This window comes from Stenella coeruleoalba (genome assembly GCF_951394435.1).
Source record: "Stenella coeruleoalba genome assembly, chromosome: 14".
Taxonomy (NCBI): Eukaryota; Metazoa; Chordata; class Mammalia; order Artiodactyla; family Delphinidae; genus Stenella; species Stenella coeruleoalba.
The window spans coordinates 32969621-32992918 of record NC_137160.1 but is presented as its reverse complement, the minus strand read 5'-3'; the positions used below and the strand labels follow the sequence as shown (position 1 = coordinate 32992918).

General features: G+C 36.3%; 1 protein-coding gene and 1 pseudogene across 4 annotated transcripts in view; both read left to right on the top strand.

Annotated features, from left to right (window-relative positions):
* Positions 1–23298, top strand: part of PIK3C3 (phosphatidylinositol 3-kinase catalytic subunit type 3) — a 156757-nt gene that overhangs the window by 80325 nt on the left and 53134 nt on the right. For all 3 annotated transcript variants that reach the window (XM_079942248.1, XM_079942247.1, XM_079942249.1), the window contains 7 exons: positions 2728–2795; positions 9209–9314; positions 10795–10911; positions 16251–16382; positions 18563–18691; positions 19350–19419; positions 21593–21657. In XM_079942248.1, the coding sequence (XP_079798374.1) occupies positions 2728–2795; positions 9209–9314; positions 10795–10911; positions 16251–16382; positions 18563–18691; positions 19350–19419; positions 21593–21657 (687 nt within the window). The remainder of the gene's footprint in view (positions 1–2727; positions 2796–9208; positions 9315–10794; positions 10912–16250; positions 16383–18562; positions 18692–19349; positions 19420–21592; positions 21658–23298) is intronic.
* On the top strand, positions 373–1972 carry LOC307197172 (integrin beta-1-binding protein 1-like; annotated as a pseudogene). Its single transcript has one exon. The product of its transcript is annotated as an integrin beta-1-binding protein 1-like (transcript).

The following is a 23298-nucleotide window of genomic DNA, read 5'->3' as shown; positions in this document are numbered from 1 at the left end:
CCTTCTTGGTTTCCTTTGTCAGCACTTTCTCCGCTGCTTGACACTTTATTGTTCCTCAGGGTCCTCTTCTTTTCTCAATTTATCCTCTTGCACTAGGCTGTAGTGATAAACTCAAATTTATATTTTTAGCACATTTCTCTCATCTGAGTTTTAGATTCATATATTCCAAATATGATTTCTACTGTATATCTGACAGGCATTTCAAACTTGATGTTTCAAAATACATCTCTCTCCCCCACACACTCTTGCCTGTTTCTCACCTGGAATTTCCATCTGTGATGTAACAAATCAACCCGTTTGCTAAATCCATAAATTTGGGAATTACTGTCAATTCTTTTTTTCTTCCTACTTCCTCTCCATCAGCAAGTTCTATTAATTATATTTCCAAAATATTTTAATGATCTGTTACTTCACTCTCTCCACTCTCACCGTTTACTCTTCTAGACTACTGTAATAGCATCCTGACTGATCTCAGGTCTGTACTATTCAGAGCAAATAGAGTCATCTTCAGAAAATGTAAATCAGATCATCTCACTCTCCTGCTTTAGATCTTTTGTTGAGTAGCGATTGCCTTGAAAATAAAATCCAGAATGGGGGTGGCTGCCGTGGCTCTGGCTGCCCTGGCGATGGGTGTCTGACCCTGATCGCAGGTGGCGGTGAGGTACCTTGTTTTTCTGACAAGAATTGACCATGTTGGAAGGAAAGGAAGCTATCTGTGCAGACTGCTGTCTGTGGAACCTTTGAAGACGATAAAATAGTGTTCGATTCTGTAGGGGGCGCCTCTGGATCAAGCTATGGTGGAAAATGTTCCAGAAAGACAAAAAGCGATAGAGCAGTAGCAGCTCCCAGAATACTGAAATCAGTACTAAGAGCAAGTCTGTAGATTCCAGCCTTGGAGGGCTTTCTTGATTCAGCACTGTGGCAAGCCTTGATATTGATTACACCCAGAGCTCAGTACAAAGCAACAGTCATTCAGATACCTGTGCAGAATTTCGAATAAAGTATGTTGGTGCCATTGAGAAACTGAAACTCTCTGAGGGGAAAAGTCTTGAAGGGCGACTAGACCTGATAAATTATATAGATGTCACCCAGCAAGATGGAAAGTTGTCTTTTGTTCCTCTGGAGGAAGAATTTATTAGTTGTTTCTAAGTATGGTATAAAAGTATCCACATCAGATCAGTATGATGTTTTGCATCGGCACACTCTATATTTTATCATCTGGATGATCTGTTATGATGATGGTCTGGGGGCAGGAAAAACCTTATTGGCTCTGAAGACCACAGATGCCAGCAACGAAGAATACAGCCTGTGGGTTTACCAGTGCAGCAGCCTGGAACAAGCACAGGCAATCTGCAAAGTTTTATCCACTGCGTTTGACTCTGTATTGTCATCTGAGAAACCTTGAATTGTGCAATAAGGGGAAGTAGACTTCATGTGCAAGATCAGCTGTTTTCTCAATAGTTCTATTTTCAGTCTGTGGTGTTGAACTATTATAGAAATATGAGCTATCCTTTGCTCTAGATTTTCTGAAGAAAATGCAGTGTATAAAATAGCAATCATTTGTTTTTCTGTTAAAATGTGTCTTATTTTTTTTTTTAATAAAAAAGGGACTTCCCTGGTGGTCCAGTGGTAAAGAATCCACCTTCCAGTGCAGGGGATGCGGGTTCCATTCCTGGTCAGGGAACTAAGATCCCACATGCCGCGGGGCAACTAAGCCTGGGCGCCACAACTACTGAGCTCACGCACCTCAACTAGAGGGACTGTGTGCTGCAAACTACAGAGCCCATGCGCTCTGGAACCCACTCACCACAACTACAGAGCCCATGCACCCTGGAGCCTGCGTGCCACAGCTAGAGAAGAGAAAACCCGCATGCCACAACTAGAGAGAAGCCCGCACACTGCAGTGAAGAGCCCGTGCACCACAACGAAAGATCCCACATGCCTCAACGAAGATCCCACATGCCGCAGCTAAGACCCAATGCAGCCAAAAAAATAAAATAAAATCCATACTCAGTAGTGTGACCTTAAAGGTCTTCACAATTTGGCTTTTACCTACCTTTTCAGCATCCTTTACTTTAGTGTTCACCATATTTCAGCTACATTGAGCCTTTTAAAAGTTCCTTGGGGCTTCCCTGGTGGTGCAGTGGTTGAGAGTCCACCTGCCGATGCAGGGGACACGGGTTCGTGCCCCGGTCCGGGAAGATCCCACATGCCGCGGAGCAGCTGGGCCCGTGAGCCATGGCCGCTGAGCCTGCGCGTCCGGAGCCCGTGCTCCGCAATGCGAGAGGCCACAACAGTGAGACGCCCGCGTAACGCAAAAAAAAAAAAAAAAAAAAAAAAAAAGTTCCTTGAACAGTTAGGTTCAGGGCCTTTGTACATATCGTCATTTTGGTCTTGCCTAAATATCACATCCTCATTGCTGCCTTCTGACCTCCCAATCTAAACTATTGCTGTGACTTCCCTTAATGCTTCTCTCCTCCACCAAATGTTAAGCTTCCAATAGGACAAGGAACTCTGCAAACCATGGCGTCCTTAGCCTCTCACATATCACCTGGTTTAGAATAAATACTGGATGGTGGGATGGAGGGATAGATGGATGCATGAAAATATGATCTGTGACATAGATATGTAGATGAAAACCGATAGGCAAATGTAGACTCTCTTATTTCCCCCTTGTTAATAGCAGATGGTAATATAATATGTATACATTTCTTTTAATTCTTTCAGCAAGATCTGTGTACCTTCTTGATATCAAGAGCCTGCAAAAACTCAACACTGGCTAATTATTTATACTGGTATGTGAAATAATTTTTTGTTTATTTTCTCATCACTGTTCAAGACTGTTTTTTCCCATACTGTAAACAAAAAGGCAGTTTAAAATAAAGTATGAGCAATCATCAAAAGCCTATGCAGTATTTATATCTAGCTGTATTTCTTTTTTTTTTTTAACATCTTTATTGGGGTATAATTGCTTTACAACGGTGTGTTAGTTTCTGCTTTATAACAAAGTGAATCAGTTATACATATACATATGCTCCTGTATCTCTTCCCTCTTGCGTCTCCCTCCCTCCCACCCTCCCTATCCCACCCCTCCAGGCGGTCACAAAGCACCTAGCTGATATCCCTGTGCCATGCGGCTACCTAGCTATCTACCTTAACGTTTGTTAGTGTATATATGTCCATGCCTCTCTCTCGCCCTGTCACACTAGCTGTATTTCTTTACAACTGTGCTAATGGAAATGCTTATTAGCACCACAGTTTCTCTTCCTTTCACTAACTTCCCAGGATCTAAGATAAAACTGGGTAAGATAATCGTTTTTTTCAGTTTGATGTCTGCTTGCCTTTTATGCTATTTAAGTAGTGTAAGTATGATACTTCACTGTCCTTCAGGATTATGTATTTTCACATTATTTACTAAAACACTGGAATCATGCAAGGACAGAAAATTAGAATTTGAAGTTACTTATACATGAGGAAACTGAGGCAGAGGCATGATGTAGCTGAACTTGGTAAAACCTGAACTAGTATTGGATCATTTATCTCACATTTTGCCATTTACAGAGTATTGTCAGTGACCTTTTCTCATTTGTTCTGTGAAGTTAAATAGGGCAAGTGTAAGTATCTATTTTACATGAGAGCAGGTTTCCTGAGTGAGTTACATGAAAGAAAGAGAGGAACTGAGGCATAGAAAAGCTAACTGATTTACTGAGACACAATTAATGTGAAGCATGGCTCCCTTTATCTGTCATAGAATTCTAAAGTGTAAAGAACAAGTACCTTAAGCCACAATGAGAAATATTTTGGTTCAGTTAAAGAAAGCACTAGGATTAAACACTAGACAAGAGAGCCTTATCTAGTTTTATAGAGCAAACAAAGGGCAGAGCCAGTTGGGTAAGCTCTACCTGAAGCTTTCTGTACATTTGAGGGAACATTTTTTTAAACTTCCTGAGAGACTTGATACTTTTTTGTTGTTGTTGTTCTTGTTGTTTTTGCGGTGTGCGGGCCTCTCACTGTTGTGGCCTCTCCCGTTGAGGAGCACAGGCTCCGGACGCGCAGGCTCCGCGGCCATGGCTCATGGGCCCAGCTACTCTGCAGCATGTGGGATCTTCCTGGACCGGGGCATGAACCCGTGTCCCCTGCATCGGCAGGCAGACTCTCAGCCACTGTGCCACCAGGGAAGCCCAAGCTTGATACTTTTCTTAACTGTAGAAATGATCTCTGATCTAATCTTACTGCTCAGTTTACTGCGGTTAACTTAAACAGTACAAATTAATAGCTGTTCATTCTGAAAGGTAATTGTTTTTGAAGAATAGTGAGGTGTTTTGCTTTCCGTGTTTTAGACTGAGTTGGAGAACTGTCCTGTAGGTCAAATCATTAACTTCATTTTCCCACTCTCCAAACATAATCTTATCTGGATACTGCTCTTGTAGCCAATAAGTAGATAAATAAATCAAGGCTCTTTAATAAACGTGGGTGTTCATTACTTACATAACAAATATTTCTTTAGTTTCAGCCTTCACGGTTCTCTTCTCATTGAAGAAAAACCACTTTCAACAGTCTTAACTAAATCACTCATTTTTTCCCCTTTCAACAATCTTAACTAAATCACTCATTTTCCCCCCCTTTGGGACCTGCAATTTTATTTTTCCTGTTGTCCTTAGTAGTGGAAGGAAAAATAGTTCCTTGCTTTTACTTTAGAATTTAATATAATATTCATAAACCACGTTTCCCTCACCATAACTTTCAGTGTGTCCTTGAAAATACTTCCACAAAATGTTTTGGCTAGTTGTTAATCACCATTTTTACTTTGAAAATTTTGCTTAGAAATCATTGTATTACCAGATAGGTACTATTTCCTTTTAATGTAACCTCTTGCTTCCTAATGTTCTCCATATTCTAATCTGAATTCTTAAGTGTATGTCTATTCACTGGTGTTATGGAAAAATATTTCCTCATAAAAATCTGGGTAAATAATTCAATGGAAATTAAAAAAAAAATGTGTGGGGCACAGTGCCAAGGTTTGAGTAAGTACTTTTAAGCTTCTTAGGTATTTAAAATTAAGGTTTTATATATTTTAAAAATCATTTACTAAGAATTCCTTTATAGATATTTTTATTTCCTTGTGATATTCATGGAAAGTTTACTGTGGCTCAGAATTTATAGTCTAGAGTAGTCACTATTATAAGAGCTATATGTATGTATACTGATTATATGGTGTGTAAAATTATGTATTCTTTGGATTTGAGTATAGACCAGATTTCATTGTAAAATTTGAAATTAGTTGCGATAGCATCTTTGATATCTCATTTCAAGTAGGAAGAGTTTTCAAACCATTCTGAAAGCAGCTGAACAGTAGGAAACCTATTAGATGAGCAGTTTCCAACGAGGCAACAGTTTGTGTTCAGAAAGAGCACTTTGTTTTCTCCATAGATAATAAACAAAGTACAGCCCTAGCTCCCAGTCTTATAAGCATTCCATCAAACTTAGATTTGATTTGTGTTTTCCCACTATGTCTCTGATTCACTGATGCAATAGCATGTGCTATGTCTATTCATTCTCTGAGGAGTAATTGTTTTTCCCATATTTATAATCTGCATATTTCATATTCAGAAACACTCATGGGGAAGAAAAAGCTATTGATGTGGACTTCTGACTTTGGTACACACCACTTTTGTGATTGTAGGGTGAAAATATGGGAAATAATTTCAAATAATTGACTTAAAATAATCATTCTATTCCTTTGAACCTGGACAGAATAGTATAAAAATATTAATCACATTTAACAATTTATATGCCTCTCAGTTTAAGCTTACTCTGTTATAACAGATGTATTAAAATATAAATTTTACTTGATTGTGCTATTTCCTTTTGAACATTTTGAATTTCCTTGTTCATTTGTTCCCTTTCCATTGATTTAAACAGGATTCCTGCTATAGTTGAATCCTTAGAGGCCTACAGTAGTACAGACAATCCTTTTAAAATGAATAGTGTCAACATTTTAAACCTCAGAGGGGAGTTATAGTCTCCAGTCTGTAAAGTGTTGGGCATCAGGATCTATAAATTGTTGCAGTTTTTTTTATTTTTATAGCTATTCCAGTATGTTGAAATTGAAAGTAAACTTTGGCTGCCTTGACATGTTTTTCTGTAACTTTTAAGACCTTTCAAGGTAATAAAGGTTATTTACCTCACAAAATGAAATTGCCAGGAAACAGGTAGCCCACTGATGTCATCATATGATGGGTACCCAGGCAATTTTGTTGCATTTCTACTTGAAGATGACAGGTTTCAAGGAAGCACCTGAGAGTGCTTTGTAGAGTCTCCTTACTGCTGAGAACAGAGAATTCAGAAGTGACTCAAATCTAGGTCTTCTAGTCTTGATCTAAATTTGTCCTTCATTTTGGAGATGACACTGTCATTTTTATTTTAGATGGACTTTTCCTTTGCATAAGAACTTTGGCTTGAATGATTTTGAGAGGTGTTTGATATGTGACCTTTATCACGTAGCTACAGCCATTGTGTTTACTTGGCAGTCAATGGGACCTGAACAAAGCAGTGGAGCCGTATATTGTGGCCATCTGTATTACTCCTTTAGAAAGGAGTTGCCGTGTAAACACAGGAAAACACAATGAATATACTAAGGTGATGGGAATAGTCAAGGACTTTAAAGGGTTAGAGAGTATGGACTGGGTTTGAATCTGTATTGACAGTTTCAAGATTGAAAAATGCTTTCTTGAATTTTTGGTTTAGAACTCTCATTCTATAAGGTAGATATAGTGTCAGGGTTTAGTTCCTCATACCACTTTACAGAAAATTCTATTGTTAGGTTATACAACTCTGAGGACTTCCAGATCACCTGGGAAGTCAGTGGGAGAAGGCTCTTAACTTTTATCAACCTTTAAAACATTTCTTTGTGTAAGACTATATTGTGTATGTCAAGGGCTACTAAAGATTTTTAAGATACGGAATCTGGCATCGGTTTCTTCATAATCTCTGAAAGGAGCTAGGAGTAAATGTGTGAAACAGTGACGAGCAAGGTAACATTATCAGCACAAGTTGTATGAGAGGCTGTGCCTGTTTTAGGAAGGCAGAGGAGAAAGAAGTTGTTAGGGTTTGCAGAAACTTCCTGGAAGAGACGGAGTGTCACCTGTATTTGAAGGGTGGGTAGAATAAGGAAAGGTGGAGGTGGGAAGGTGTTTCTAGACAGTACTGAAATATGAGCGAAAGCACAAAGTGGGGGTGGTGGGGAGTCGAGCTGATTGGAGTGTGAATGCATGAATTGGAGATGGTGGAAGTTTGAACCAGAAGCTTATGGCCACAGAAACTGTTTTAAAATAGTAGAAAAGCGGGAACCATTGATGTTTTTGTTAATATAGGTGGGACATGATGAAGGTAGTTTAAAGAAGAAAAATTTGGATGATTGTATTGATCAATAAGGGGTTTGTTTTTAGAGTTAGAGAAGCTAGGTGAGAGGTATCTGCTGGTTGATTCCAGACAGGGCTTGCTAGTGGTACAGTACAACTACAAGAAGCATTTTTTAGGAAAAAATCAACAGGGCCTAGTGACTAATTGGATATAGGTGTTTGAAGTGAGGGAGTGTAACCTAAGTTTGGCTCTAGATGCACAGACCACAAATTAAACACAAAGTGCCGGTTATAGTTTTAGGTAGAACCTGTGTTCTCTGGTTTGGTTACAACCTCACGTGATTCAAACTGTAGCCTAAATGCCTGAAATATTGATAATGCCTTCAATTGAGATAGAAAAATAACTCATTTAGTGTGATAACTTCAGTTTTACACATCTTCAGTTAAAAATGACAAGCAGTGTCTTGAAAAGGGGATCTGCTGCTTGAAAATTAGGGTAGTTGAATATAAAAGCAGATCACCTAATGACATGCAAAGTTAGGCCTTAGATGTGGGAAAAGGGATATATATTAATATTTGAGAATTATCAACATTGAGATACTTGTTAAATCCATGAAATTGTAAGCTCTCTGCTCTTATGAAGTTTACCTTCTAGATGGTTAACTATTTTCTTTCCAGAAATAGTATAAAGGAAAATAGTAAGCCCTGTGATTTGAGATTTGTGAAATACTATCAGTTAAGGAAGTTGAAAAGTTTCATGTGGTTTTTAAAGGTCAAACTGTGAGAGTAAGCTTAGTAGAAAGAATTCTAGCTGAGGACCCCAGAGTCCAGGGTTCTGATTTCAGCTCTTCAGTCAACCAATTGTGCCACCGTGGGCAAGATACAGCCACCTCTAAGTTTCGCTATTGATAAAATAAGCAAGTTTGAAACTGCACATCATTATCCACTGAAATCAGTTTTAAGGCTCACAGTCTAGCATTTGTTATTTAAAGAAAAGTGAAATAGAACAGAGTAACAAATATTAACATATTGTTCATAGAATATTGCTTTGTGAAATTTTTTTTCAGTTTTATGCATCTGTGTGCACACATGGGCTGTGTGTAACGAGTTGTGATCCAAAATGTATTTGTTAGTATGGCTTGTTCCAATCAGAACAGTTAGAAACACTGGATTAGACAACCTCTAAAATCTAATCCAGTTCATTGTTTATATGATTATATGAATTGTATAAGCAGTTTAGGTTTAAGACTATATTTATATTTAAAATTTTTTAACTCTCTAAAACCACAATTTTATGATGGAAAAATTGAAGATTATATATGGAATTTTGAGAAATGGGGAAATTGGATATGAAAGGAAAAATTAAGATTTTAATTTATCTTTCAGAGGTATGTTAATGAAAAAAGCTTCAGTGTTGTTGTTGTTGTTTTTCCCCAGAATAAGAGAGCCTTATGTAATACCAAAAGTATTACATATATTTTGAAAATATTTTTGTTCATGAGTTACTTGGTAGATTTGTGAGCTTATATAATTTCTGAAGATGTTAATGCTCTCTGTACCTCATAAAGCATTAGGAGAAAATGCTCATTTTGATGTCAAATTTTTTAGAAAGTCTAGGATATTGTACACATTAAGGCATTCTGTTATTAATTTACCTTTATAGAAGGTTATATATGTTGTTCCTGAATTTTCAGCTTTAAAAAGAGTGATAATAAAATGTGTTTCATTACTCCCATTAATTATTTTTGTAAATGTGAATTGATCTGTTTTAATGGAAAGGCATAAGTGTTTTCAAAATGATTCTGAGTTTCATTTCACATTTACATGAATGACTTAACATTTTTAAGGTATGTGATAGTGGAATGTGAAGATCAAGATACTCAGCAGAGAGATCCAAAGACCCATGAGATGTACTTGAATGTAATGAGACGGTTCAGCCAAGCATTGTTGAAGGTAACCATTTAATGTAGGGGTTGGCAGACATGGTGCATGGGACATATCCGGCCTATTGCCTGTTTTGGTATGCCCTATGAGCTAAGGATTTTTATTTTTAAATAGTTGTAAAAAATCACAAGAGGAATAATACTTTGTGACAAATGAAAATTATGTGAAATTCACATTTCAGTGTTCATAAGTAAAATTTTATTGGGACATAGTCATGCTCATTTGTTTTCATATTGTTTGTGGTCACTTTTGTACTCCAATAGGAGATAAATATCTGGTATGGAATCTCTATAGTCAACAAGACCTAAAGTAGTTAATCCTTGGCCCTTTATAGTAAGTTTGTTGACCCCTGATTTAGTAAAATAAACCTATACCTGGAACAAAAAACCCCCAAAGCTTTGCTTTTTTATTTCACTCTCTGTTTTCTGTTTTTATTTTTAAGACTAGGTTTATTTATATAAATCTGGTAATGATCATATTACAGATACTTTCTATATAACTTATATTTTTGCTTTTATAGTTTCTAGAGGTATGTAAGCCATTTTTCGCCCGGTATTCTTGTGATTGTTAAGGCAGTGTCACAGTTCAGCCAGCAGAAGGTGCACAGGCAATGAAAAGAAAACTGTCACGACATTAACTGTGATTTGCTGTAGAAATGTAATATTTTACTTCAGAACATCTTTATCTGCTGTTTCATGTTTCATTTAAATTTTCTTAAAAACTTAAGTCACATCTTATTGAACTCTTTGAGTCTAAACTTTTGTACAGTTCTCAGAGGCCAGAGATTCTCTATATCTAACTGACTAGCAGATAAGCAGTTGGTCCTCTCATAATCTCTGTCACTTATAACCTTTGTCATCCTGTGAGGAAATTTCACTTTCTTTGAGCATAAATTTCCATCTTCGAAATAAGGATGACAATTGCCAAGCTGCCTTTATCAATGTAATTGGAGAGATTAAATGAGAAAATGTTATTTTATAATATTTTATGAACTGAGAATTACTACATGAGACTTTATAGCATTTAGTTTTTATGACTTCTGTTTTACTAAGCAAGCATATCATATTACTCTTTGAGAACTTTTTTTTTTAAGTATATATTTATTTCCTTGAGGATAGTATTGTTTCTACTGTATGCCCAGCACATTTTTGAAGAAATTACAGGCTTCCAGATATTTATTGAACTGGTGAGTGAATACATTTTGGGTGAATGAATTCTGTCTTGTCACATGGTTGCGTGTGGGAAAAAAAGTACAATTTTTGATAGACCAGTATTCGCTGAAGATTCAGTTAATTTTCAATTGTGGAAGAGTTGGCGGTATTTAAGATAACAGATTTATCATTATCTCTGAATAAAGATAATTTTTTTCAATACTACTTTGTGGTGAAGTTTGTGGCTATTAAAAGAATAAAGATCACCCATGCTATTGAAGAAACCCTAATCATTATGCTACATAGAATTAATTTTTCTTTCCTTTGAATCCCTTCAGGGTGATAAGTCTGTCAGAGTTATGCGTTCTTTGTTGGCTGCACAGCAGACCTTTGTAGATCGGCTGGTGCACCTAATGAAGGCAGTTCAGCGTGAAAGTGGAAATCGTAAGAAAAAGGTAAACCTTTGGGCTTTGCTTTCTGTTTATGACTAATAATGTCTTGGTATCATAAAATACTGAGTTTTGGTACTGTCTCTTTGGTTGATATATTTTATGGAATTCTTATCATGCAATTACGGCCATACCTCGGAGATATTGCAGGTTCTGTTCCAGACCACTGCAGTACAGCAAATATCACCATAAAGTGAGTCACATGAATTTTTTGGTTTCCCAGTGCATATAAAAGTTAGGTCTACACTATACTGTATAGTATAGACTATACTGTAGTCTGTTAAGTGTGCAATGGCATTATGCCTAAAGAAAGCAATGTATATACCTTAATTAAAAATATTGCTAAAAAACGCTAGCCATCATCTGAGCCTTCAGAGAATCATACTCTTTTTGCTGATGGAAGGCCTTGCCTCGATGATGTGGCTGCTAACTGATCAGGGTGGTGGTTGCTGAAGGTTGGAGTGGCTGGGGCAATTTTGTAGAATAAGACAACAATGAAGATAATTAATCTTTGCCACGTCGGTTGACTCTTCCTTTCACTAACAATTTGTTTTCACTGTAGCATGCAGTGCTCATTGGCAGCATTTTTACCCATAGTAGAACTTCTTTCAAAATTGGAGTTAGTTCTCTCAAACCCTGCCATTGCTTTATCAACAGACTTTATGGAATATTCTAAATCCTCTGTTTGTCATTTCACCAATATTCATAGCATCTTCACCAGAAGTAGATTCCATCTCAATAAACTACTTTCCTTTGCTCATCCCTAAGAAGCAGCCTCTCATCTGTTAGTTTCATCACGAGTTTACAGCAATTCAGTCACAGTTTCAGGCTCCCCTTCTAAGTCTAGCAAATCTTGCTAGTTACTTCTTCCACAGAAGTCTTGAACCTCCCAAAGTCATCCTAAGAGTTGGAATCAACTTCTTCCAAACTCCTGTTAATGTTGATATTTTGACCTCTTTCTATGAATCACAGTTATTCTTGATGGCATCTAGAATGGTGAATTCTTTCCAGAACATTGCCAATTTACTTTGCCCATATCCATCAGAGGAATCACTAAGACTCACAGCCTTATGATAGTATTTTTTAAGTACTGAGACTGGAAAGTCAAAATCAGACTTTGATCCATGGGCTGCAGAATGGATATTATGTTAGCAGGTATAAAAAACATTAACTCACTGTACATCTTCACCAGAACTCTTGAGTGACCAGGTGCATTGTCAATGAGCAGTCATATTTTGAAAGGAATCTTTTTTTTTCTGACCAGTAATCTCAACAGTGGGCTTAAAATATTCAGTAAACCATATTGTAAACAGATGTGATGTCATCCAGGCTTTGTTCTTTATTTATAGAGCAGGCAGTAGATTTAGCATAATTCTTAAGAGCCTTAGGATTTTTGGAATGGTAAATAAGCGTTGGCTTAAACTTCAAGTTGCCAACTGCATTAGCCCCTGACCAGAGAGTCAGCCTGTCCTTTGAAGCCTTGAAGCAAGGCATTGACTTCTCCTCTCTAGCTGTGAAAGTTCTAGATGGCATCTTCTTCGAATATAAGGCTGTGTCATCTACCGCTTTTGTTAATTATCTTAGCTAGATCTTCTGGATAACTTGCTGCAGCTTCTATGTCAGCACTTGCTGCTTCACCTTGCACTTTGATGCTATAGAGATGGCTTCTTTCCTTAAACCTCATGAACCAAGCTCTGCTAGCTTCAAACTTTTCTTCTGCAGCTTTCTCACCTCTTTCAGCATTCATAGAATTGAAGAGAGTTAGGACTTGCTCTGGGTTAGGCTTTGGCTTAAGGGAATGTTGTGGCCGGTTTGATCTTCTATCCAAACCACTAAAACTGTCTCTGGATCAGCAATAAGGCTGTTTTGCTTTCTTATCATCCATGTGTTCATAGTAGTTTAATTTCCTTCAAGAATTTTTCCTTTGCATTCACAATTTGGCTGTTTGGCATAAGAGGCCTAGCTTTTGGCCTGTCTAGGCTTTCAACATGCCTTCCTCACTAGCTTAATTATTTCTAGCTTTTGATTTAAAGTGAGAGATTTGTGACTCTTCCTTTCACTTAAACACATAAAAACCATTGTAGGGTTGTAAATTGTCCTAATTTCAACATTGTGTCTCAGGGAATAGGGGAAGAAGAGAGAGGGAGAACAGCTGGTCAATGGGGCAGTCAAAACGCATGTAACGTTTTATCGATTAGGTTCTCCGTTTTATAGGGGCTTGGTTCATGATGCCCCAAATCAATTACAATAGTAACATCAAAGATCACTGATCACAGATCATGATAACAAGTATAATAATAGTGAGAAAGTTTGAAATATTGTGAAAATTACCAAAATGTGACATAGAGACACAAGGTGAGCAAGTGCTGTTGGAAAATTGGCACCGATAGTCTTGCTTGACACAGGGTTGCCATAGACCTTCAATTTGTAAACAATGCAATCAATATCTGCATAGTGCACTAAAGTGAAGTGCAATTAAATGAGGCCTGTTATAGTAATAGGAGTGGTTAGAAGTACAGATTATGTATGGGACTCTATTTTATGAGTTTATATACATTGATTTTTATCCACACAACAACCCTATAAGTTAGGTACTATTATTATCCCAATTGTAAGGAAAAGTAGGTAGTAGGAGGTTAAGTAATTTGCCAGATGTCCTCAGTTAGTGTTGAAATTAGGATTTGTACCCAGACATTCTGAGTCCATATTTTTATCTACAGTGCTTTTCTGGCTCTCATTTTAGAATCTTAGTATCTTAGAATACAATTTATTTGACATGGAAAGAACCTCTAGAGATTATTTAGACTAGAATTTTTCTGAGAAAAAGAAGGTCCAGAGTAACTCACCCAAGGTTGCAGAACTAGTGATAGTGACTGGCAATGTGTTCTCATGGCCAGTACATTGATTTTGCTCTCAACGGGGTGAGGTTTCTACTTGATGATAATAGATGAGCATCTGTTCTTCAGATGTTATTTTTCCTGATCTTTTGCCCAAATGATATGAAGGATTCATCTGATATCTTCTCTTTACCTAATCCCATAAATGGAAAATCTTTCTTGGTGACATTTGTAAAACGCCACAACACATTTTACTGTCCTTCAGAATTGTGAGAGGAAGGCGGAGAGACTAAAAGGTGAAAAATTGAGTCAGGAATTTAAAGGCAGGGGATCAGGTCTGGCAGAGATGTGTGCAGGGAATAATGTTAACGAGGTTAGGGAGGAGAAAATAGGCTGCAGAGAAACACATGTTTATTGAGTCGGCGTTTTCTTTGTTTTTGAGAAGAATCACAAATCCTGGTTAAATAACTAAATTCCTACTGCTGTTCCTCCTTGAGCCCTTCTCTCCAGAGGTGCCCTGGTGAGGAGCAGTGTGACCCCAGTGCCCACCATCAGAAAGAATGCCTGTTCTTTTGACTGTCAGTTTGGGGCATGTATTTAAACCGCAGTTTGTTCTTATGTGACATACTCTTTTGTTCACCACCCATCAGCCTCTGGATACACCTCAGTTTTCGCTGTTCTGGAAGTTGACTCCCTACTGGAGACAGCACTTATAGTCCCCCCAAATAAATGTTGTTTTTGCCACATATTGCAAAACACATTGTTTTTTCCTATATTTTAAGTCAGACAGTCCTAAATATAGTATCAACATTGGCTAAAAATCTTTTCAGACAGTTTTTCATGATGTGATAAAAGACAAACATAGTTTTATTTACTTAGTTTTACTAGAAACAAGCCCTCAAGTTTTAGTGAAATGCCAAGATGACTCTCTACCACCATTATTTGTCTTATTACTAGGAATAATGAAATGACTACAGCTAATAATTTGCAATCATATGTAATAGTACTTTTCCATCCCTCATAACGAAGTTGGGAGAGAGTTGCCTTGGTGAGTGCAACGGCGTTAAATGTGTGGCCAGGGGATCCATGAGTTAGGTGTCAGATGGTAAAACAAATAATAATATTGTTGCCACCTTCTTTCCTTTGCTGATCTCATTTAAGGAAAAATTCTCTTGATTGAGGTCTTTGAATGTAGATATTTGAGTTCCAATAAAAATGCATTGATGCCACACTTTTAAAAAACAATTAAAGCTTTCATTTTGAATGTTCAGTAGTCTCTTTTCACTTTGTGTTTCTTTATGTTATAATATTTATTCTATAAAAATGTATCACATGCCTACTGTGTGCCAGGCACTTTTCTAGGTTCTGAGGATACAGAGGTGAATATAAAAATCCCTACCTTTAGAATGTAAGGACCTTACATTCCTGTTGGAGGAGAAAGTTAACAAAATAAGTAAAATATATTTTATGCTAGATAGCGTCATGTGCTTTGGAGAAAAAGCTGGAAAGGGGAATAGGAAGTGCTGGGTTCGAGTATTAAGGCAGCTTTTCACTTCTCAATGGAATAGTCAGGAAGGCCTCACTGAGAGTTGACATTTGGACAGAAACCTGAAGCAAGTAGGGGAGCAAGCCACTGAATAACTAGAGAAGACTATTCCAGCCAGAGGAGCTGCAAGCACAAAGGCCCTGATATGGGAGCATGTGTGACATGTTTGAGAAATAGGAAGAAGCCCAGTGTATTAGGTCAAGTTTTCTCCCTTTAAGAACAAGCTCACCTGTTTAAAGAATGCAATACTCTCACAGCTTTCAAAGGAAATAGATTGTTATTTTGAAATTGAATAGATGGGCTTGGTCTAAACACTATAGATGCTGCTAAATGACAAAGCTGTTTCATCATGGCTTGAATTTCTCAATTTCTGAAATCTTGGCTCAATGCAGCGTGCATGTGAGCTAAAGGAAATAAATAAATGGTGATATCTTGGGAAAAGTTCAATCAGACAGAGTCAATGAACAGTAAAAGGTAAGGTCCAAATTCCTCCAAGTAAATTGAGTTTACTTTCTAAACCCAATACATGCAATGGAAGAGCTAATGAAATTTTTGCTTAATATTTGGTCATGAGAAATTAAGCTTCAAATGAAATTAGTTTCTCCTTGTGACTTCACAGATCCTTTGAAAATAGAAATTGCATCTTTAAGTCCAGCTTGAGTATATCCCTGATTATCAGTTGCAGCAAGAGAAACATATTCCCTAACCTTATGAAAGTCCAACTTTTCATAGGTCAAGGGATTGCTCCTTTTAAAGCATGCTGCTGCTTTTGTCAGGTGGATTATAAGTGCTTGTCTCTCACACATACTCTCTCCTTTATGTTGTATTACTTCGCATATACTTTTATGGTGCTTTGCAAATATTTTAAAGTTAATAGAATCAGTCTTTATGTCTTTACCATATGCTTTAAAAACCCCTTTTCCATTTTAACCTAATTAGTACTTTCTAACTTGTTCTCCTAGAATGAGAGACTACAGGCATTGCTTGGAGACAACGAAAAGATGAACTTGTCCGATGTGGAACTTATCCCATTGCCTTTAGAACCCCAGGTGAAAATTAGAGGAATAATCCCAGAAACAGCTACATTATTTAAGGTAATTGTGGTGGATCTTTAGACACTACCTTTGAAAAAAGATACCTTTTATTTATCAGTGTGTTTTAAGATCTTTTTGTATTATCAGTAGACATTTTTATGTGAAATGTATAAAATATTTTTATATCTGGATTTTTTAATCTTTAATTTTTGAACTATTTATTAATCACCTGATTTTTCTCATGTAAGCTTTTTTTAAAAAAAATTAAAAGTTAAATCGCAAACTTAGGCATTATAAGTTCCCGTGGTTAGATATGAGTTCTAGTTAACCTATGACTTAAATTTTTTCTTGTATTTTCAAGTGTAGTAATTCTCTTTAGTCCTTAATAGCATGCCAGACTTTCTTTTGGCTGGCCACCACCTGGATAGTTAGAAAGAACTGGTAGCAGCTGCCTTCTCTAAGCAGGCCAAAGGGCTGAGCATCATTACTTGTGAAGAAGCATCATTATCTGCTGGGCATCATATTGAAAGGTCTCTCTGAGGCATGATGTTTTAGGTCTTCTGATTCTAAGGGTGGAAGGGCATAAGTTGCATTGGGATATTACTTTGTATCAGATAAGAAAGGGCTCATAGATCAACAACTTGGGTATATGAAAAGGGGTGTGATTACAGTAAAAAATGGTTGATTTTTTTAAGGGTGTGTTTAAAGGCAGCCCATGGCAGCCCAGCTCACACAACTGCAACGTAAGTTTCATAAAGCAGTACTTAAACTTACTGCATATTATGGACTCTAATAGTTTCTATTCTTTTAAAACCTGTTCTGTTGCATTAATTTTTAAATGTTTGCAACGTATTTAATTGGTTTTAAAACTCATTATTGAATTATATCTTGCAATTTGAAAAATGCTGGTACAGGAGAGAAAATGCAAGTATTTCTTAGTTCTTGCTAGAACTCCCAAATAAGACCTGCTTCTAATATTCTCATTCCCTTAGGACTAATCAAAACCAGTGAATCAAAAAAGGAGTTTTATTATTTTTTTGCAAACAGGATAAAAAAGAATATCTAAGACATAGAGCAGGAGTTGTAAGAGTGGGGCATAAGAATCTATCATTATTGTTAGGTGTATTCTGGATCCATTTTTTCCTTAATAATATAATTTTATAATTATGTCTTATATACACAAAGTAGATGGTCAATAAAATATCATGGGACATCTTTTTAATCCTAATATTCAGTGCTGATTTTTTTCTTCCAGCTCTTATTAAGTATGTGGGCATTCTTAAAAATTCTGAATTGCAGTTAGCAATTAATGGTTCTAGAGTGTTTACTACATAACTCTAGCATTATAATTCTTAACCATTTTTGAGTCATGAATGTCTTTAAGGGTCCAATGAAAGTGATGGATTGGATACTTTAGAATGTTACCCATATGCTTGTACATACACTGAAATGTCTGCACAGAGTTGTAGGGGAATCCATGAATTCCTGTTGTCTTTTTATGAACTCCTTAGAGCTGAAAAGGTTATGCACCTAGTTTTCAGTATTTTTAAACAGTATTTTGTAGACCTTAGCTTAAGAATGAAAGCTAGATCTCCATGGGGAGTGAACCCCTTAAGGCACTGGGATTAGTGCTTAGTTATCCTGAGATTGTCAGCTGCTTGCATTAGATTTCAGATGAAATCTAAATTTCAGAATCAGATCCGAATCTGAAAAGGGAAATTACAACAAAGAACCTCTTGCTTATCATTTATCTTTAGGAAGATCACTTCCAGTTCTTCTTGAGCTTTTGTGAGCTAGGGTACAAGGTAATTTATAAAATAAATTTTGCCTGAGGTGATAAAAGGATACTACAAATTTAAGATAATTTGAAGTTTGGAGTTTCAGTCCACTAGAGGTTGTAGGTTCTAACCATATATTCTTTGAAGCATTTTTGTTGCCTTTTCCCCCAACATTTTATATGAAAGTTTTCAAACATACAGCAAAGTTGAAAGACTTTCACAGTAAACAACTGTATACCCACTTCTTCTATCCTGTTATTAACATTTTACTGTATTTGCTTTGTCACACGTCTGTTCATCCCTCTGTCTGATACTTTTTATGCTATTATTTCTCATGGCCTGTATAAATTAAGGTTATTATTATTTGTTTTCTTTATTAGACTCATTTCTTTTCTTTAGATTATTATAAATTTCCCCACATTTCCATCTTATATAATTTGAAAATAATATTTTTATTTCCAGAGTGCCCTTATGCCTGCACAGTTATTCTTTAAGACAGAAGATGGAGGCAAATATCCAGTTATATTTAAGCATGGGGATGATTTACGCCAAGATCAACTTATTCTCCAAATCATTTCACTCATGGACAAGGTGAACATAACCTTATGTTGGTAGGGAACATATTTTCATTTTAGAAATTGATGATTTAGTGGATATGCTGTGCATGGACAGAATTGTTTTGTAACATTCAGATGCAGTCCTAGAAAGCTGAACAATCTCCACTTGATCTTGAGCAAATTTAGTTGTTTTTGTACACTGCAGGATGGCTCTTATGATTAGTATAAAATGAAACTGCATGTGTTCCTTTTTATAAAAATGTTTTTCCCAGTTAAGTTCTTTCAGTGTTAAACTTAGTAATTTTCTTCCTCTTAGTCAATTAAATCTTCTTCTTTTTAAAATCCTGTTTCTGTCCCTGGCTTATAAAGGAAAATATTTGTCCTCATTTCCTTTTTCTGTGTTCTAAAATACTTTGTGACCAGTAAGGCCTGCATAAATCCTTGGGAGGAATCCTTCTGTTCATCAAAAACTGACAGTGATCTAGAAAAAGATAAGAAATTTGACATGCCACCGTGTAAAGTGCTTAATACATTTATTTTGATGATCAAAGTTAAATTAACTAATTGATTTAATTAAGCCTTAATTTAGGTTTACCTTCTAAATCTCTGTGTATTAAAGTGCTATAGTACTTGCGTGCAAAACTATTTTATAACATTCTTTTCATTTGGTTAATATAACTTTTGATCTTAAGCTGCTACGAAAAGAAAATCTGGATTTGAAGTTGACGCCCTATAAAGTATTAGCCACTAGTACAAAACATGGTAAGTTTATTTTATAACATTATTATTTATTTCAGTGTCCAATGAGTATACTTTTCCTCTTTTATTATTTATTTATTTATTTATTTATTTTGCGGTACGCGGGCCTCTCACTGTTGTGGCCTCTCCCGTTGCGGAGCACAGGCTCCGGGCGCGCAGGCTCAGCGGCCATGGCTCACGGGCCCAGCCGCTCCGCGGCATGTAGGATCTTCCTGGACCGGGGCACGAACCCATGTCCCCTTCATCGGCAGGCGGACTCTAAACCACTGCACCACCAGGGAAGCCCTACTTTTCCTTTTCCAATTGAAAAGTGTTAAGAATGTTAGAGATTGAACTCATGTGTAACACTGAAGACCACTTGGGCCTTCCTGACTGCTGGCCTACCTTCCGTCTCTCCCTCCCTCCCTCCCTCCGTCCCTCCCATTCTTCCTTCTGTCCTTCCTTCCTTTTATACCTCTTGGAATCATTAAACAACATATTTGGAAGAAAAATTAGCACCTTTCTGATGTATTTCTTTGCAGTAAAAACTTTCAGTAGCTACAAACTACAGTAGTTTTCTTTCATGGTGATCTGTATCTGGAATCATTACTGAGAGTTACTAAAACCCAGAGAGGCTGTGCCCTGCTTATACAAGCCACTCAGCAGATGATGTTGCCTTATCCACTAATTTTTTTTTTTAATATATATCTAAGTCTTTTTGATATTGAGTAACCTCTGGAAGTTTGGCAGAAGATTCCCTAGGGATGCTTGCCTAATGCCTATTGTAAATTTTATAATCTTGTTACTCTTAGAGCTTCTTACCCTTAGGTATCTTGAAGAAACAAGTACCTGTTTTATTTTAGGCTTTCTGCCCTTCTCTGGGCCACCCCCAAATCTTTTTGATGGTTTAATTCCTGTTCCCATTTTTCTCTCAGAATGATCTTGTTAAAAGTGCAAATATTCTACCATCCTACATAGATTGATTTATTTAGCTTTCATTTGCTCTTGGGACAAAGACAAAAGCCTTAGCTTAGTTTACAAGTTCTTGCATGGTATGACATACTTCTGCACCTATCTCTGTCACCTCTTTCTTGCCACTCTCCCCCTTGCTTCTTAGGCTTTAGCCACACCAGCCACCTTCCATTTTCTCAAATGTACCATGCTCTTTTCAGGCTTATATGATCATTGTCTTTAATATCCTTTCCGCTTTACTAATTAATCTTTATTATCCTTCAAAACACGGTTCAGATGTCAGATGTCCTCTGATCCCTGTTGTAATATAGGTTTCCCTATGCTATTCTCTTTCGTTCATAGTTTTTATCCCAATAAAACTTGCAAGCTTGTAAGATCTTTGAAAGCAGGGTCAAGGCTCTATTTTTGCTTATCTGGCGAAGTTCTTGCTACATAGTAGAAAAACTATAAACGTCTGTTAAGTGCATTAATGCAGACTGTTCAGTATTTATAAGAATAGATGATACATTTCTTACTCTAAAGAAATATACAGTCTCCTAATTTGCATGTGAATGATTATAATGTAAGACTTACCAAAACCAGATCATGGTTATGATCCTGAAATAGTTTCCATCATTCAACGTTGATTTTTTTTCACAGATTTGTAGTTTTATACTTCTTTTGTTGTCCCTAGACTTACCAGATTTACTTTTTCTCTTTATTCTCCTGTATACTATCTTCTTTCCCTTCTTTTTGGTAGTTTAAGGGATTTATACTTCCTTCTTATATCATTTCCAGGGAATGGCAGAAGATGGAGTATTACACAAAGAAAGCCAATGAATATACTATAATTTTAGGGTTAGGTGATTGATATTCCACAATTCCAGATTTCTTAAAATGATTTTAAATTCAGAATAATTTTAATTGACATATGTTATAATACTATAGAAAGAAATTTTTATTCCAGATTTAAGAAGCCTAGCCTATTACTTTGTGTTCCTTGTGTATAATAATAGAAATTGGCCTTGAGAAGCATACAGATTGTCAGCTAATTTTTTTTTAAAGTTTCCTTGTATTTCCTATGATGTAAATGCCAGTGTATACTAAATACAATGTTTATAGACCTCTTTAAGCTATTAGGTTTGTAGTGTATACATTTTCAAATGAAGACTGTTCTTAGCAGAATCTGTATTTTTATTGCTTCACCAATAGCTGTGCTTAATACAATGCATCTGTTTCTGTGTAGGCTTCATGCAATTTATCCAGTCAGTTCCTGTTGCTGAAGTTCTTGATACAGAAGGAAGCATTCAGGTATAGTATCTATTTTAAAGATTTATAAATTTCATGAATATATTCTTATTATAAAAATTTCAATCTTTATAAAAAGTATATAAAGTTAGAAATGACAGTCTCTTTTTATCACCTGTCTTCCCTAAAGTTGTTTTCCTTTCCTGAGAAGTAAATAATGCTAACAGTTAGAAATGCTTCCATGGTAGATGTTCAGTTCCTTAAAATGGGCCTAACATATAATAGGAGATCAGGAATTAACTGGTAAACAAATTTTAAATTTGTTAAAGTTTATGGTTGTATTATATTTCAAAGTATGGAAATATTATAATTTATTTAGCCATCAGTGAACATTCTGATTATTTCCGATTTTTGTTGTTTGTCAGAACAGTCCTACGGTGATATTTTTGCTTGTACATGTTTTGCACAATTATTTTTTTAAGACCCTTATCCCCACCTCCAAAGTCATTTCTCTCCTTTAGCATAAGAAAAGACAAGTTTTTTCTGGGACTAAGCCGTGTATATCTTTGGATTTTTTTTTGTACATTTTAAATATGTGAATTAGTGTTTAATTCAGAATTCTTATTACATCTTAATAGTTTATTTTGTTAATTTTTAAATATAATTTTTCTTTTTCCTAAGAAAAATGTATATAATTCACACAGAAAAATTGATATGCCTGAGATGAAAAATAATACAGTGAAAGGCTTGATAGAGGATATTTGCTATAGTGTGTTTTTGTGTTTCTCAGTTTAGAGTGTCTCAGTAATTCAGTATGGAGTTTAGATTTTCAAGAAAGCGTTACTCTGTTTTGTTGGCAAAACAGGTGGTTGATTCTGTTGTTTGGTTTGGGATACAGTCATGTTCAGTGGTTAAAAGCTCACACTCAAAACATCAAACTGCCTGAGTTTGAAGTTTGGCTCTGCAGCTTTCTAGCTATATTTTGTGTAACCTTGCAAGCAGGTTAGCCTTTAGCTGGTATTTGGCTTTCTGTGAGAACTTGGCTTTTAACTGATAAGGGTGGTTCACATACCTAGACTGTTTGTACAAATAATATGATTTATAGCAAACAACCTGCTTTCCTTCTAGAATTTTGATAGTTACTGAACTAAATAGACTGTAGAGGGTGCCTGTATGACCAGCCCCCAGTAAGTACGCTCAGTGTATGCCTTCACAGAAGACAGGAAGGAGGATTGCACATGGAATTCACAGGCTTTGCCTGTGTATTTTTCCCACGCTGATCCTGTTGTGTATACTTTTACTGTAATACACACTGCTGTGGTACAACTGTAAGTTGAGTCTGTGACCCCAACTAACAAATCAAACCTGTCAGAGGTGTAGGGGACCCCCTAACATACCCTTCAAGTCTCAGTTTTTATATCTGTAAAATTTGGATAATGATGAAGAGTACCTAGCTCTAGAATTGTTCTGAAGATGACATGAAATGTATGCAGAGCTTTAACACAGGTTCTAACTGAAGTAATTGTTTAATAAAGTTATCAATTATTATGGTGCTCTGTGCAATTATGATTTTGTAAATTAAACCAATGACAGTTTGTGTCCTGATTCTTAGTTTCATGTGTGACCTGTGTAAATAATTTTGCTGAGTCATAGCTTATCTTATCTTCAACTTTAGTAGATAATTAAAAATTGTTTTCCAAAATA